The sequence below is a fragment of the Dendrobates tinctorius genome, unplaced genomic scaffold (genome assembly GCF_039654945.1).
Source record: "Dendrobates tinctorius isolate UK_male_01 unplaced genomic scaffold, ASM3965494v1 ptg000003l, whole genome shotgun sequence".
NCBI lineage: Eukaryota > Metazoa > Chordata > Amphibia > Anura > Dendrobatidae > Dendrobates > Dendrobates tinctorius.
The window spans coordinates 77,198,602-77,216,608 of record NW_027361671.1 but is presented as its reverse complement, the minus strand read 5'-3'; the positions used below and the strand labels follow the sequence as shown (position 1 = coordinate 77,216,608).

The following is an 18,007-nucleotide window of genomic DNA, read 5'->3' as shown; positions in this document are numbered from 1 at the left end:
CTGCTGCAGAATGTTTAGATACCACATGACTTCAAAATGATCGAAGCAGCGAGTCCCCAGGGGCCAGATTATTACAACTCGACGCCTGAGTATTTTAATTCCCGGATTTTCAGATTATTCACAGATTCCGTCATCATGCAGAATGATTGCAAGTCCAAAAATAAATCCCTGATGCTTTCCACTATCTGTTTGTATTTAGGGATATGAAGTCTTAATATTGTAACATGATGCACAAATGAAGTTTGCCTTGCTGGTATACAGATCTTACTTTGGGTGCAGTAAAGTCCAGTCCATCCAGGAGAACATTTGCACTCTCCATCATACGCACTGCATAAGGCCCCATTATGGCAGTTACAGGTGTGGATACAGTTGGGACCCCAGTGACCGGGAGGACACGCTGAAATGAATCACATTTTTATACGTTTACCATCATTCTTGTAAAATTCTGTAAACTTTTTCCATTCTGACTCAAATTTTAATTGTTGTTATTATTATGTAACTTTCCTGTGTGCGTATCTTACTGTATGATTGCTGGTACAGGTATTATGTATTGTGGGGAATTTATCAATGGAGTACAATATTGAGATGCCTCTGCAGGCTACTAGAAGCTTGAATATGCATTGGTGGCTTAGCTATTATGTATACAAAAAAACTTGTACTTTATCATGCTGAAGCATGTCAATGTGAAATATATGAAATATGAATAGCAATACGGCTTCTGAGAACTAGGAAAAAATGAGACGCTTTGCACATAATTTAGCCAATTCATGCCTGCCCATCAACCAACATCAAGGTGGTCTCAAAAACTGATGGGTCCCTATGTATCAATGTGAATACCTCTCTTAGACTGATGTCTGAATTCCTGGGTGAATGTGGACACCTCTCTCAGTAAAGCCTGCATTTATGGGTAGGAAGGATCCTGCTGTAATTAAAGTCACCACCTGTTGAAGGGCGGAGTGCTCGTTCAGAGAGTTATTAGCCATTATGTATTTCAATTCCCCATATAATCTGATGGGAGGTATCATTTTAACCAGTATAACAGCACCAACCTGACAGTGTCTGTAGTTTACTGAGCAAAATCTTGCTGACAGATTCCCTATAAGTCATCTTACGGACTGAATGGATGCAGTGAGGGGGGAGCAGAAGATATAAAGTAAGGGTCCATTCACAGATCAGTTTTTCACATCCCATTTTTATCCATTTTTTTCATGACTAGCACTCATACCTATGACAGTCTATGGGGCTGTTCACATGTTCGGGTTCTTTTATGGAGACATGTCCATTGTTGATCTGAGTGTCTGATGAAACTCGGCAATGAAAGACTATGTGTCTATGAAACAAATCGGACAGCACTCAGATGCAATCTTTGTGCTGTTCGATTTTCACTGACTAATAGGAGAAGGAGACATTCTGATGAAAATCACCGATACGTAAAAAAAAAACCCCTGACTGACGAACGAAGCCTAAGGAACATTACAGAAAAATACGCAGTGGCTAATAGTTTAACAGCATGAGTCTAGTAGTAAATCAGTAGCACAAAATTGGCACTAATGCTATTTCTAATAAATGAGAATAAATACTGTGTTGTCTTCTCAGGTTAATTCACTTTTCAAATAGTCTTGGAATGTCTGTGTAAAATTTTAGGTCATGTCCCCTTATGTGACAGCCATGGCTTATACAATTAGAGAGTGAAAGGTCTCATTTTTCCACATGAATTGGATCATTTTACACGGAGGCCTTTGTCTGCATTTCATTTAACTTAGTTCCTGCTATTAACAGAGTGTCATAACTCTTTCAGCTCCTGTCGGCTTCCTTCCTTGTGGGCAGATAGTCTTCTTACTGAGTGTATTAGGATCTTCTGCCTCTAATGTGGCCTTAACAGACGTTTCGAATGTGTAAGATGTAAAGAGTTGGCTAACTCTTTGGTGTCCCAGATTCCTGCTCACTGTTAATTGCTCCTAATTCGTTATTGAATCTGATGGCTGCCGCTACATTTCTCTGAATAACATGATGTTTCCGCCTGTAACCAAAGCTACATAGGACAAACATGGGCTGCAGATGATCTAAACTTTGTTGGAAAAATACATTTACAAGCATAAATACAACACGGCAACACATAAAATAATGCTGGTCCAATAAACAAAATAGACTCACACTGAGAGCAATCATTGCCAATCCACCCAGGGTAACATTGGCAAGATCCATCGATGGGGTTACAAGTTCCGTTGTTCGTACATGTACAAATGCCAGCACAATTCTTTCCATAACGGCCACTGGGACAAACTAATGGGGAAAATAGTACGAGAGTTTGGTTATACATTATCAGTCCTGTAGTTCTCATATTGCCTTGTGATAAAAAAAAGTGAAGTGTCCTCACCTTCATTGCACAGTGAACCCATGAATCCAGCTAGGCAGTCACACATGCCCGTCATATGGTGGCAGGGACCATTGCTGTGGACACATTGTGGACAAGCTTGGCTACATCGATGTCCAAAAAATCCAGGAGAGCAGACTGCAAGCACATAAAGCAAGAAGTAATAAGTAAATCTTATAGCAGCACATCCACATAGATTACATTAATACATTTATATATAAGACCGGTTAAACTCACTTCTTTGACATGTGGTTCCTCTGTAACCTGGTGCACATTCACAAATCCCTTCATCCGGTGAGCAGGAGGCCCCATTCATGCAATTACAAGACTTAGAGCAGTTCGGTCCCCAGTGTCCTCCTGGACAGACACTGTCACAGTGCATACCTGATAAAAAGAAAATATAAGATAATCTATGAAGAATGTCCTTACCCAAGAATAAACTTTTAATAGCGTTAATGTGGTGCTACTTCCAGATTATTTTTTTTCCAAAATAGTTTTACCAGTTTTAAGACAAGGTATCAACCTAGAAGCATATCTAATATTTCCCAGATTAATATTTAGTGCATTAGTTTTGAAAGGCTTGTTGATTCAGTGTCTTGATTTTAAAAAGTGATACGAACTGCACCGTTTAGCTATGTCTGTATGCTCTGCTAACTCTAGATCTTAACTAATAAATAAAGTTGCACTCTGTAACCTACATCATGCAAACATGAAATATGGTATATGAAATTGAAATTGCATTACTGCTCTAGAAAATAGGGAAAAACAAAGATACAGTACTTAGTGCATAAATTGGCCAATTCATGTATGCCCAGCAGCCAAGACAAGGCAATCCTCTTTGCTGGGAACCTAACCTAAAGTGATTCCTCTCCTGGCCTATATTTATATGGGTAGCTAGGACCCTGCTGTGATTAAAACTGCCATAGGCTGATGGGTGGAGTGCTCAGTTAGAGAGCCTATGTATACAAATATCAAAGACTGACCTTCACTTTCAAATAGAGGCCAAGTGTGAACAGGTGCTTACTAAGAGTAGCCTCCTCCATATATTACTAACAAATAAAGAAAGTTGCACTCACATTAGGTTATGTTCCCAGCAATGAGAATCGCCTTGTAGCTTGTTGCTGGGCATACATGGAATGGCCAATGCTATAGCATTATAGTGTTACAGAGTGCAACTTTATTTGTTAGTTATCGTATATATGAAGGTGACTACTCTTAGCATGCACCTGTTCACATCTGGTCTCTGTTTGGAAGTGACGGTCAGTCTTTGATATTTATAACTCTAGATCTTACACTTCTTTCTCTAGCTTTTTCTTGCCTTTAAGCTGACATCTGTTCTATATCTTCAGTTCATCCTTAAAGGACACTTCTCCCTGCAGCCTCTAATCATCCATAAATACCCTTATTTCCTTCATGTGTATTGGAACAACACAAAAAAAATTAGAAAAAAAGGGAAACTGGACATAATTTCACACAAAAACCCCCAAAATGGACCAGATAAAATTGTTGGCACTTTTTCAAAATTGCGGGTAAACAACTTTCTTTCAAGCATGTGATGCTCGTTCAAACTCACCTGTGGCAAGTAACAGGTGTGGGCTATATGAAAATCACACCTGAAACCCTGAAACCAAATAAAAAGGAGAGAAGTTGTCTCAAACTTCGCATTGTATGTCTCTGTGTAGCGCATTAACTTGTTGAAAAATATCAACAATATCAAGGTTACAAGTCCATCTCCAGAGATCTTGATGTTCCTTTGTCTATCATGCGCAACATAATTAAGAAGTTTACAACTCAGGGCATTGTAGCTAATCTCCATGGACGTGGATGGCAGAGAAAAATTGATGAAAGTTTGCAATGCGGGATAGTCCGTATTGTGGATTAATAACACCAAAACGCACAAACTAAATAAAAATGTGCATAACAAAACATGTGTGATTGCAATAATTTTCTGGGAGAAATACTTCATTTTCTGGAACACTTTCAAGGGTGCCAACACTTTCGGCCATGACTGTAGCTGAACGTTTCTCCTGCATCTTCTCCTTAGTAGTGGCACCTTTTCTAAATCCTCTGCTTAGTCTTAGGGCCCCGTCACACATAGCAACTCACCAGTGATCCCGACAACGATATCAACTTGTCAGGATCGCTGGTGTGTCGCTACACAATCACTGGTGAGCTATCAAACAGGCAGCTTCACCAGCGATCAGCACCAGCGACTCTGAGCGCGCGGCGTCGCTGTGTACATTATTTACCAGCGCGCTGATTTAGGGAACTGGTAACTAAGGTACACATCGGGTTTCTAAGCGGCGCGCGTCACTTAGAAACCCGATGTGTACCTTGGTTACCAGCTCCCTGCATCAGCGCGCTGGTAACTAAGGTACACATCGGGTTTCTAAGCACCGCGCGCTGCTTAGAAACCCTGCGTTTACCTTAGTTACCAACGCGCTGATCGCTGGTCTCCCGCAGCGATGCGTGCTGGCCAGCGGGAGACCAGCGATCAAAAAAATGTCCTGGCCATTTCAGGACGATCAGCGATAACCGGCAGGGGGGCCGGTCGCTGGTCAGTGTCACACACAGCGATCTCGCTGGTGAGATCGCAGTTGCGTCACAAAACCTGTGACTCAGCAGCGATCTCGCTAGCGAGATCGCTATGTGTGACGGGGGCTTTAGAGCTAATACTTCTGCCGCTACACAAATGGGACACCAAACAAACGCTGGTGATGCTTTAGAATGTTGTATGCACATTATATACACGTCTCTATGCTAGTTAGAATTATAACCTTGTGTGCACCATGGCAACAATGTCCTTTGTTATCCATAGGTGAGGAAATATCCTACTGATTGCTGGGAGCGCTACTGCTAAGAGTCCCAGAGCTCCCGAAAACAGGACTTTGCAGAGCCTCTTCTCAAATGGAGGTGAAGTGTGCATGCTAGACCTCTGATTCATTTATTGTCTATGGGACTTATGTCAAGATGACATCATGTCAAACTTTCCTGACAGAGAAATTCCCATCATCTCTATGAGTCTGTGGTTTGTTTTCACGAAATATTGAATCTTAGATGAACCAAGGGTTAATTTCTAATGAGCCCTGAGCAGGTTACTATTAATCCTACAACAAATGATAGAGGTCACAAAGGAAATCACGTCATTTGACCGCTCCAGAACGCTGCACTGAGAAGCTCATTCATGCTGCCCTGTTTTGTTAAACTTTTTTTCTCCTCCTTGTGTAATAAAACAGCACAGAAGAAAATCCTTGACCGAGCCACTAATCTCTAGCCAAGAACAAATCTATAACCAGAACTCCTAATTATGGCTCGGCCCCGCTTTAATGGACACAACATTTAGGAGCAATATGTAAAATAGGGGTTTTAGGAGGAGTAACGTATTCCTCTGCGAATACCCTGAAGATTGCATGCCAGCAAGCGTCTCAAATCTAATTGTGTCTGCTCCACTTTAACAATCAAAGCGGCCTGACAACTGAATGGATGATTTATGCCACAGTATAAAAGGAAAATTTTCACTTTCTATAAGTTAGAGAAACTTGGCAAATTTACAAAGTGTGTGATGCCTCTTGTATCACGCATACAAAATGTCCTGTACAGTGTGAAGGACACTGGAAGACTTGGATGCTATCTACAAGAAGGTGCATATTGTGCTCCAAGTGCGGCCCCCAAAGGAAAACTGGTTTTCTGACAGATTTTGGTCTGTTTTGATGTCGATAAGGAGATTTGCAAAGGAGTTTTTTTTGCCAAGGCTCTGGACAAAGAGGTCTTTGATGGTCTGCACAAGTTGCTAGGCAATTACTGAGGGCGCATGATAAAACTTCACCCAGTTGCTCAGAAGTGCTCATGTCTTTATGCTTGCTGCACTATTGTAACTGTCTTGTGTAATCAACATTCCCTCTCGAGCCACAGCTCTAATGTAGCTTGTATCCAACAGACCGTAATATACACCCATTGCCCAAGACGGAGATATTTCCATTTTCCACTGCATTTTATTGTCATTTCTTTCCTGGCAGGCCAGTAGTGTGTGGGTTTTTGGAGCTACAAGCTGGCCACAGTCTATTAGAAGTTAGGAAACAGAAAGACATCTTAAGGAGACGTAGAGAGGTTCCTTTTAACAGGGAAATTGTAAACTATGTACAATATGGTACAAATGCATAAAAGGTTAGCAACTTTTAAGTAAATTTATTATGTGAAAACATGAGCAACTCTTGAGCTTTTGTCACAAGCAACTAGCCATCATTGGGTTTACTTGAAGTTATGAATTGACTTAAGGTAATGGAGCACCCATATTGTTTTTATGATGAGATTGTATTTTATGAATGTACAGTATGTGATTTTATTCTTGTATTAGTAATGGCCTGACTTGGTACAAGCCACTCTACTGGGATTTGATAGAGAAATGGGAACAATGACAAAATCAAAAACCAGGTACATAGTCATTGGATAATCAGCAGTAGTAAAGATACAAGAGCTGAGTGTGAACATAGAGGGTCAATCCAGCAGTAGGCGCATCAGGAGCAGAGTAATACAATGCAATAACTGATAAGGGCTAGGAAATAAACAGCAATTAGGGTACCTGCATCCTCATTGAACCACTGAACTTGCCTTGCCATTGGTCAGCTGACTGGCCCCACCGATTGGCTAATCAGCAAGACATTCATTTACAGTCCTTATCTTTGATATTAACTTTAATATGCATAATACCCAGCAGGTATAGAGAACAGTTACCCTTCAGAGGAGTGAACTACAGTAGGTGCTGGGCGCCACTCAGTGCTGATGTCAGAACTGCCTCCGCTGCTGTAAGAGCCACTCATAGAGTCAAAATATCAGTGCCTAACAGCTGAAGCACCTGGAGCAGGTAGCGGGAAGGTTATAATAACTCTTTTTTCTTTACATTATTATAGGGGCAGCCACTTTGCTTCAGCTGCCGCTCTGAGCTCTGTACAGCAGTTGAGAAGATTCTCTTTATGGCACTACAAACCTTGTTGCCTTTTTTTTGGGAGTGTTGTGAGCATGCTCTATGACCTGGCGTCACTATATATGGAAGGGTAGGAGGCGAGATACATTCTTGATGACAGATTACTGATGATATAAGGATATACTTATCTTTGATCCTGATAACAGCTTCATGGTCTATAAACATGTAACTTACCTGCCCATCCTGCTAAGCAGCGGCAGTACCCAGTGGCTGGGTGGCAACCATCAGCATGACTGCAGTCACAACGTTCAGTGCAATTCATTCCATAGGTGCCATCCTTCAAATAAATACAATATCTACAATTGCATAAATGTAAAAAGGACACTGGACTTTTCAGTGACATAGATTATATGCTACTGTACATCATAAATGTGCTCAATCCTAACCACAAGCTATCCATAGGGCCTATGTTAGCATAATACGGCCTCTGACACGTCGCATTACTGATATTTCTTTGCCTTCCTCTGCTGATTTTCACAAGATATATATTAAATACTGTCTGGTAACATATTGTTAGATCAGATGTTAAGACACTTTTATGGCTCAATCCCTCAGAGACACATCGATGGAGAATTTATTTATTGTGAAGGGAAGAAATATATATGTGCGTCAGGTGCAGGTGCGGCAAAAGGCTTTTGGAGTGTATGGATTCATGATTTGCAGATTTTGTTAAGCATAGACCTACAAATTCCAATGTATTACATAATTATTTAGAGTGCATCTACAGTGGGGAAAAAAAGTATTAAGTCAGCCACCAATTGTGCAAGTTCGCCCTCTTCAAAAGATGAGAGAGGCTTATAATTGACATCATAGGTAGACCACAATTATAAAGTCAAAATGAGAAAAAAAAATTAAGAAAATCACCATGTCTGATTTGGCAGCATTTATTATGCAAATTATGGTGGAAATAAGTATTTGGTCGCCTAAAAACATGCAAGATTTGTGGCTCTCAAAGACCTGTAACTTCTTCTTTAAGAGGCTCCTGTCTACTCCACTCATTACCTGTAGTAATGTCACCTGTTTGAACTTATTATCAGTATAAAAGACACCTGTCCACAATCTCAAACATTCACACTCCAAACTCCACTACAGTAAAAACCAAACAGCTGTCGAAGGACACCAGAAACAAAATTGTAGCCCTACACCAGGCTGGGAAGACTGAATCTGCAATAGACAAGCAGCTTGGTGTGATGAAATCAACTGTGGGATCAATAATAAGAAAATGGGAGACATACAAGACCACTGATAATCTCTCTCGATCTGGAGTTCCACGCAAGATCTCACTCTGTGGGATCAAAATGATCACAAGAACGGTGAGCAAAAATCCCTGAACCACACGAGGGACCTAGTGAATGACCTGCATAGAGCTGGGACCACCGTAACAAAGGCTACCATCAGTAACACACTATGCCGCCAGGGACTCAGATCCTGCAGTGTCAGACGTGTCCCCTGCTTAATTATTATTATTATTGGGAGAATGTCATATGGTCTGATGAAACCAAAATAGAACTGTTTGGTAGAAACAAAGCTCGTGTTTGGAGGAGACAGAATGCTGAGTTGCATCCAAAGAACACCATACTTACAGTGAAGCATGGGGGTGGCAGCATCATGCTTTGGGGCTGTTTCTCTGCAAAGGGACCAGGACGACTGATCCGTGTACATGAAAGAATGAATGGGGCCATGTATTGTGAGATTTTGAGTGCAAACCTCCTTCCATCAGCAAGGGTATTGAAGATGAAACGTGGATGGGTCTTTCAGCATGATAATGATCCCAAGCACATCGCCAGGGCAACGGAGTGGCTTCGTAAGAAGCATATGAAGGTCCTGGAGTGGCCTAGCCAGTCTCCAGATCTCAACCCCATAGAAAAGCTTTGGAGGGATTTTAAAATCCATGTAGCCCAGCGACAGGCCCAAAACATCACTGCTCTAGAGGAGATATGCACGGAGGAATGGGCCAACATACCACCAACAGTGTGTGCCAACCTTGTGAAGACATACAGAAAACATTTGACCTCTGTCATTGCCAACAAAGAATATATAACAAAATATTGAGATGAACTTTTTTTAATGACCAAATACTTATTTTTCACCATAATTTGCTAAATAAATCTTGCCAAATCAGACAAGGTGATTTTCTGGACTTGTTTTCTCATTTTGACTCTCATAGTCGTGGTCTACCTATGATGTCAATCACGGGCCTCTCTCATCTTTTTAAGTGGGAGAACTTGCACAATTGGTGGCTGACTAAATACTTTTTTCCCCACTGTAACTTGGTAATTTTTAAACATGAATAGAGGAAATTGAAATATTGTCATCCTATGAAAATAGACATATCTGTGCATTTTACCTGGCATGAAAGTTCACAGTTCACCCCCCTCCAGCCAGGGGAACAGGTGCATGTTCCTATCAATGCATTACAGGCTCCCCCATTCTGACACTGGCAGGTAAAATTACATCCCAAACCCCAGGATCCTCGGGGGCAGTTAATAGAGCAGTCCACGCCGTACCAACCTGAGAACAAAAATATGCGTCCATACAGACAACTATTTATTAATACAAAATATGTCATAAAATATAAAAGTAGTATGGTACTTTATACAATATTTAAGGGTTTTTGTAAGGTCCTTCACGTTAGACAACAGAATGTTACCGTTAATTGTTTATATGTCCTGCACATATTTGTATGAACTTCTTCCAGGTACTTTTGTTTTCTCCTACATTCTAAAAATGCACTGAAAAGTCAAGAAGCTTCCAACATATCTAGTCCCATAGGAAGTTAGCCAACTTTTGACATGTCTGATTACAACTCTCCCTATTAAAATAAATATACTTGCTCAGCCAAGCATGCATGTTTGTAGAAGAAGCAGAAGGACTACAAGGCAAATGATGAAAGCACCGTTATTTGATATACAGACATTGGAGAAATTATTAAGAGGTATATGCAAGAATTGTGGCTGATAAAATAGAACATTTTGAAGCATACCAAATTTGTGCAAACATTTGTGACTTTTTTTTTACAGTTTTTCGTCACTTTTGCAGTTTTTTTGTGTGTCTTTTTTAAAGTGCAGAGGCTTAGCAGAATGGAGAGGGCCTCCTGCCGCCCACCAATCTACTAAAATCTATATCCAGAATTAGAATAAATTATAGCATTATGGATTTGATTTTCTGGCAACTGACAGCCTAGTAATAAAGTGAGCACATCTTACAACAGTGAACCTTTTTAGCTATGCTTTACCGTACCAGCAAAGTCTATGAGACGTCATTAGGATTTTCTGCTTTGCATGGTTTTTTGCACAATGGAGCATGTCACTTCTTTCAGCATTTTTGGTTCGCTTGTTCAGCGTTTTTCACCCATTGAAATGAATGGGTGATCAGGTTTTGCTGCGTATTTTTGTGTCAAAACCTAGTTCTAGAGAATAGAATTTTTTTCAACACTAAACTTTATCAACATGCACAAGAGACAAATCTAGCATGCCAAAACTGAAGCAAAAACTCACACAAAAAAAGCAGCAAAAAAATGCAAGGAAAACCTGCTTTTTTCTGCAGCTTCTTTCCTGCCAAGAGATCAGGTTTTGCTGCAGAAAAAAAAGCTGAAAAAACACCTAGTGTGAACTTACCCTAACAGTGATTTATAACAAAAGAAGAAGAAAAAAACAAAGATGAAAGTCCTTAATAGACAGTACCTGTATGGCAAAGAGGAGTGAGTGAAGCGATGAAGTGTCTTCCCCGACGCATGTTTCGGCATCTGCCAACGTCCCGCTGACAAAGGAAGATGCTGAAATGCGCGTCGGGGAAGACACTTCATTGCTTCACTCACTCCTATTTAATTCATGTTACTGGATGTAGCCTGCGGGCAATCTTTATAACATAATAGGTGCCCTTTCTGCACAGTGTTCTTTCCATGATTTTGGACTCCCTATATAGATATATGCACATGCACTTTCTCTCAAGCACTTATGATATTTACAAAATAGACCCTACATCTCAGATGACCTGCATGCATTGATATAGCTTAATGTTTGGAATATACGGAGCATTGATTTCATTATATCAATTCAAGTTATAGCACTAATTGCACTTTAATAAATTACCTTTTTATTTGTGTTTATACTGAGTTTCATACCAAAGTTTATCATCTTTGGTAAATTAATTATCATGATTAAGTATATGTCCATATTAACTCTTTTGTGAGTGTTGCCTTGAAATTGCATCCATTTACACTACCAGTCTTTCTCCCCCCATATCATTTATGTATTTTACTAAATAAAGTTGTATATTTTTTAACTACACTACTGGACTTGTATCTTCGTTTTTTCTTCTTCTTTTGTGTATATGTTCACCAATGACTCCACAATAGATCCATAAATGCACATGTGGTATTAGAGGGTATTATCTGGTATTTATTCCATTTTATACATTTGTCATAACTATTTACTGCCTTCATGTGTATTGTTATCCCTCATATTTCTCAAACCCCCCTTGTTTTGAATTTTTGTAAGGGTATGTTTCCACTAAGCGCATTGCCTGCCCTTTGAAACGGAGAGGAAAGCCCGCTTCGCCCAAAGCCCCGCCCCTTCTATATGCGCAGTGATTTCGGATGTGTTCACTGAATACATGCGGTATCGCCGCATCGCATTCATAGACCGGGTTATTTACCTTGCGGAGACACAGTGTCTCCGCAAGGTAAACTGAAATGCTGCGTTCTAAAAAGACGCGCCACATGTCCGGTTTCGTGGGTGTGTATCCCGCGTATTAGGATGCATTGTGGAGACAGGATTTCATAAAATCCCCTCCACTATGCTGTAACATCTGGACGCTGTGGATTAAACGCTGCGGCTGTACGCAGCAATCAATCCGCAGCAAATCCGGATGTAATACGGCCCGTGGAAACATACCCTTAGTGATTTATAACACCCTGGTTTCATAGAACAAAGTGTGTCAAACTGTACAGTTTCAGCATGTGTAATTCTAAGACTGCTACTGACAAATGTTAATAAACACCAGTATTTCCCACTGTAAAGACGATATCTTCTGCTTTGATGATTTAACATTTTGGAATTTCTCATCCTATGATGGTAATACAGAAAGTGAAGCAGCCCTACCTGCTTTACATGTGCAGGAGCCATCCACTGGAGAACACACGGCATTATTCTTACACATACATGCAGAGGAGCAGTTACTTCCATATGTGCCAGCTGGACACGCTATTGAGCAAGCCACACCCTGGAACAGCAACGTTTTATGAGATCATTAAAGTCATCAGTTCATGACACACTGGGAGTTGTTAAAAGATGGTTAAAACAAACACGGACTTAAAAACACTTAAAGGGTAATTTTCTCATGTTCCTTGCACAATCTAGTTTCATAAAATGCTTGAAAGACGTGTAGCCTTATCTAATACGTACAATGGCCTGCATATTAGTCTTGTTACCAGTGATATAAAGTTGTCGGAGCTCCAGGATTCACACTCAGTGTGCTTTTACACAGTGAACTGCCAGCAGCAGGGGCCAACATTTGATTGGTGCAACCTGTGCAGTTGCATATGGGTCCAAAAGGTAAAAGGGCCCATTTCCACCTCCAAAATATGTAGAATTGTGCATTATGATGAGGTATTGGACTGTAAAGGGCTCATATATTTTTCTTGCACTGGAGCTCGCTTCTGTCTGTGTCCGCCAGTGGCCAGCAGGAAATATTGAATTCTTGTGTACAGTAATGGAGGGAGATTGTTGTATTACATCTCTTCATAATGGGTATGCACAGAATACTAGAGTTATGAATTAACTCTGCATTACAGATGATATTGACTATTTTCTCTTTGAATGACAGCCACCTATGAACAACTGATGGGTACAGGCGACTGCCTCCTAAATGCCATCTAAATAAGTAACTAAATACATTGGTTTCCAGGCAATAACATATTCAGGTAAAGTCTTGATTGGGGTGGTGCTTCCCCTCAGGTGAAGTCCTGATTGGTGTGATGCTTCCCTTCAGATGATGTCCTCTTTGGGGTGGTGCTTCCCCTCAGGTGAAGTCCTGATTGGTGTGATGCTTCCCTTCAGATGATGTCCTCTTTGGGGTGGTGCTTCCCCTCAGGTGAAGTCCTGATTGGTGTGATGCTTCCCTTCAGATGATGTCCTCTTTGGGGTGGCATTTCCCCTCAGGTAAAGTCTTGATTGGGGTGGTGCTTCCCCTCAGGTGAAGTCCTGATTGGTGTGATGCTTCCCTTCAGATGATGTCCTCTTTGGGGTGGCATTTCCCCTCAGGTGTAGTCCAGATTGAGGTGGTGCTTCTCCTCAGGTGACGTTCTGCCCAAGTTGGACTTTACCTCAGAATTTTTCAGGTAACTTCAAATGAAGATGCATTCTCAGGTAAATTCTGCAAATTTCTGCACAGAAGTAAATTCTGCGGATCTTTACCACAGAATTACATTAATTCTCTGCCAAATTATTGCGAACGGTAAAACAGCAAGTGGAAATGTATAGTTCACTTGACATCTGGTGGCAATAAATAATAGCCTAACCTAAGTGTTTGCTGCTTGGCGGTCTTTTAATTGCTTGTTTACACAGGCAGACAGCAGTTTTAGATGCGCACTAAATGATCAGTAAGCTTGTTCAGTGCGCACAGGATGCCAATGTTCTCAGCCACATCGGTCCTGTTTACATAGGACGATGTGCTGCCGAGAATGATGATCTTTTGTGAGAACTGTTATCACGTGATCCGTGTCATAGATCTGTTTCTTCTGCACGTTTTTTGCTTTGAAAATCTCATACAAATGCTGCTAATTTTTTTCTTGCAGGTTTGAAGAATTTTCAAGTCTGGAACATGTCAATTCAACGTTTTTCACCCATTCAAATGAATGGGGAATAAAATATAAAAAAATCATGCAAACAAGTGACAAAAACATTTTATGCAGCGTCGTTCCAACCAATAGACACGGTTTTGGTGAAGAAGTGTCTGCTGCAAATACTTAAGATGTGCACATACCCATATGTAAGAGATGGCGGACATTGCTGTACTCTGATTCCATCACATTAATATAGAGACCAGGCTTCTGTGGTAACTCATGACCTAAGTGGCGGTGTCCATCACTCAGGACATACCATATGTACTTGTTTAAATATAACCATTACTTTTCATTGCGTTGTCCTTGTTGAATGGCTGTGAACTACCTATGAGGCGAATTTCAGCAGGTGACAAAAACATCTCAAGATTTATCGGGGTACAGTTTGGAGGCCCCTTACAAATTATAGACCATCAAACAAACCTGTCAATATGGACGTCACTCGAATGGCCTTTTCTTTGGATATAAAGTGCTCTTGTGTTATGTTTTGTTGATAATCATTATCTCTTTTAAAAGAACTAAGGGTCGTAAGGTGACTGTCAATTTTCTTGACTTTGGTCACAAAATGAATCAAAATCTGTTTTGTTACAAAATACATGGAGGATTCTAGTCTATTTTTTATGGTGTTTAATTTATCAATAAATGCATATTTAAGGGCAATTATCTGTTTCACATACTCACAGAGGCTCCCATTGTCATCCCTGTCTTGAAGTTGTTGGCATTGGGTGGGCAATTCTTGTCCAGCATGGGTAATTCAGCTTTGATATGTTTACTGTTCTGAAAAGTATCTTGGTGTAGGCTGTAATAAGTATGGCGCCTAATCAGGGCTCAAGGATCACTGGTTGGGAGATATTGCAGTAACTTGAAGCAGGTCAGGACTGGAATATGAGAATAAAGGCCCCGATTCATCAAGACTAGCATTTTTCACACCGTTCTTGATGATTTTGTGGGTTCGCCATCCATGCCTTGTCCTACCCAATCTTCCCCTACTTTGTCGAAGCTGAGTAAAAATGGCTGGAAAACTCCAAAAGTCGCAATTTTTTTCGCAACCAACATTTTGCGGCTTTTTAAAACTTTTTATGCCAGTTTCCTGGCATAAAAGCTTTGATGAATCAGGACCACTGGCTCTACAGTTAAACCTATGGTCATGTGTGTGCTGCTTTACCCATCAGCTGCTAGGTAAGAAAAAAGTTGGCAGGAAACTGAGCTCTGCAAACTACATTTTCTGTAGGTAAATGGCAGCCACCAAGCAACAACGTCCATCCAAACCACCCAATTTTCGACCTGCAACTCTCAAAATTGCATCACTTATGTAATGTGGGCATACCTAACAGTATGTTATTTCTAACCAGGGGTATAACTACCGCGGTCACACATTCAGCATAAGTGTATTGCGACACACAGACCCATCGAGTCCGTGCATGGCAATGGATGTTGGCAGCCAGTGAGAGGCCAGCAGCTGATGTCAACATGCACATGATCGGAGACATATGGCAGTGACGTCATGTGCTCTTGTTGCTTGCACACTGAATTCAGTTTCCTCCTTCAGCAGTTGGGGAGCGTATGGGTGGTGAGTATTTATTTATTTTTTTTAAATCAGTGAGTACTACTACATGGATGACTATGAACTGTGCATTATATTATATGGATGACTATAAGCTGTACATTATTACATTATACCACACGTATGATTATGGGCTGTGTATTATACTACATGGATGATTATGGGCTGTGCATTACACTACATGGAGCACTATGGGCTGTACATTATACTTCATGGATCACTATGGGCTGCGCATTATACCATAGGACTATGGGGTGCACTATACAATATGGAGGACTATGGGCTGTGCTTTACACTATATGGAGGACTATGGGGTACAGTATACTATATGGAGGATTATGATGTGCCTTATACCATATGGAGAACTATAGGCTGTGCATTATACTATATGAAGGACTATGGCCTGTGTATTATACTATATGGAGGACTATGGAATGCATTATACTATATGGAGGACTATGGGGAGTGCATTATACTATATGGAGGACTATGGGGTGCTTTATACAATATGGAGAACTATGGAATGCATTATACTACATGTTTGACTATGGGCTGTGCATTATGCTACATGGAGGACTATGGGTGGGTGCATTATACTAGATGGAGGACTATGGGGAGTGCACTATACTTCTGCTATGGAGCCCCATAACTTCTCAACAGCATGAGGGACATATATACCAAGATGGAAGACATATATATCAGACACTAGTTATACCACTGTTTCTAACTGTTGGCACAACAAATGTACAGACGTCGATAACAATTCTGGAATCGGGGGGGGTTTAATGTACCAGCAAAGTAAATTAAAAAATTGTGAAATCTCATTCATACGCTGCTTATTTTTCTCTTTTAGATTTGAAGTAGTTTCACATTTAAATCATATGAATTCTTTCAGCTTTTTTGCAGCATTTTCAACCATTTAAATGAATGGGGAAAAAAACGCATCAAAAACTTTCATATTTTATGCAACGTTTTTTCCTGCCAACACTCCGGTGTACGCAGCAGATTTTTCTCCTCCAAATACTGAACGTGTGCACATTCTCTAACTGATTAGAAGCTACAGTATGTGTGGCCCTCCTATAGTGGAGGTGAAATGTTTAATATTCGTGTGTAACCAACAACCTATAGACATTAACTACTCTAAGGCTGTGTGCACACGCTGCGGATTCCTCTGCGTTTCCGCAGCGGTTTTGGCCGCTGCGGTCCCGCAGCAGTTTTAGCTGCGGTGTACAGTACCATTCATTTGAATGGTAAAAAAAAAACGCTGTGCCGACGCTGCGGAAAAAACCGCGCGGATTTGCTGCGGTTTTGAATCCGCAGAAAGAATTGCATGTCAATTCTTTCTGCGGAAACCGATGCGGGTTCCTATCTCCACCGTTGTGGAGATAGTGAATCCGCAGGACCAAACCGCAGGCAAAACCGCAGATAATCCGCAGGTCTTTGGACCTGCGGATTATCTGCGGTTTTTGCAAAATCCGTGCGGATTAATCCGCAGCGGATTCCGCAGCGTGTGCACACAGCCTAAGAATTTAGGCTTCTCTCTTTTGCACATACGAGAACAGGAAATAGCGCAGCTTAGCTTCTGAATTACCGTAAAACCTGGAGCACAGATGCATTTCCCAGTCACGCTATCACAGTCTGCCCCATTTTGGCAGCTGCAGATCTGCTGACAGGATTCGCCATAGAAGCCGGGAGAACAAGTCTCATTGCAGTAGAGTCCAGACCAGCCAGGCTTACAGGAACATTCTCCAGACATAGGATGACAGCTGAGGGGACAGGATGAAAGAGACAAGTCAACAAATGATCCCGTGGCTGAATATGACACCAAGAGCAAAATTATTACAGTTTTCTTCATCATTGTTTTAAGAATAGAAGTGCTAAACTATTAATTTCTGACGAACAGTCATTTTTACCTTTACTGTATGCCTCGATATTACAGGCATAATTGTTTTACAATTAAAAAAATATATCAAATAGAATTTAAAGAATTAGAATGTTATTTTCTTTTATTGCAAATTTCATTTTTAGCTCTTGCCTTGTTCAATAATTTTAATATAGTATAATCTAAAAATATTTTCAACAGATGTGACTATTTATTTCCACAAATTTCATTTTGTCTTAAAGGGTTTGCCCAGTCATAACATATTAATGACATATTCACAGGCTAGCTCAGGATTATCAGAAAGGCGGGGGTCCGATATGCAGAGCTACCACTGATCAGCTGTTATTTGCTTCAGTGGGGTCACA

The 18,007-nt window shown here is 40.7% G+C and overlaps 1 protein-coding gene across 1 annotated transcript in view; it reads right to left on the bottom strand.

The window, feature by feature from the left end:
• The window catches only part of MEGF10 (multiple EGF like domains 10), a 177,681-nt gene that overhangs the window by 16,455 nt on the left and 143,219 nt on the right, over positions 1 to 18,007 (bottom strand). The window contains exons 10-17 of the mRNA XM_073557265.1: positions 17,352 to 17,526; positions 12,458 to 12,578; positions 9,703 to 9,866; positions 7,530 to 7,632; positions 2,612 to 2,758; positions 2,378 to 2,512; positions 2,155 to 2,283; positions 269 to 397 (exon numbers count right to left, since the gene is read on the bottom strand). Coding sequence (XP_073413366.1) covers positions 269 to 397; positions 2,155 to 2,283; positions 2,378 to 2,512; positions 2,612 to 2,758; positions 7,530 to 7,632; positions 9,703 to 9,866; positions 12,458 to 12,578; positions 17,352 to 17,526 — 1,103 coding nt within the window. The remainder of the gene's footprint in view (positions 1 to 268; positions 398 to 2,154; positions 2,284 to 2,377; positions 2,513 to 2,611; positions 2,759 to 7,529; positions 7,633 to 9,702; positions 9,867 to 12,457; positions 12,579 to 17,351; positions 17,527 to 18,007) is intronic.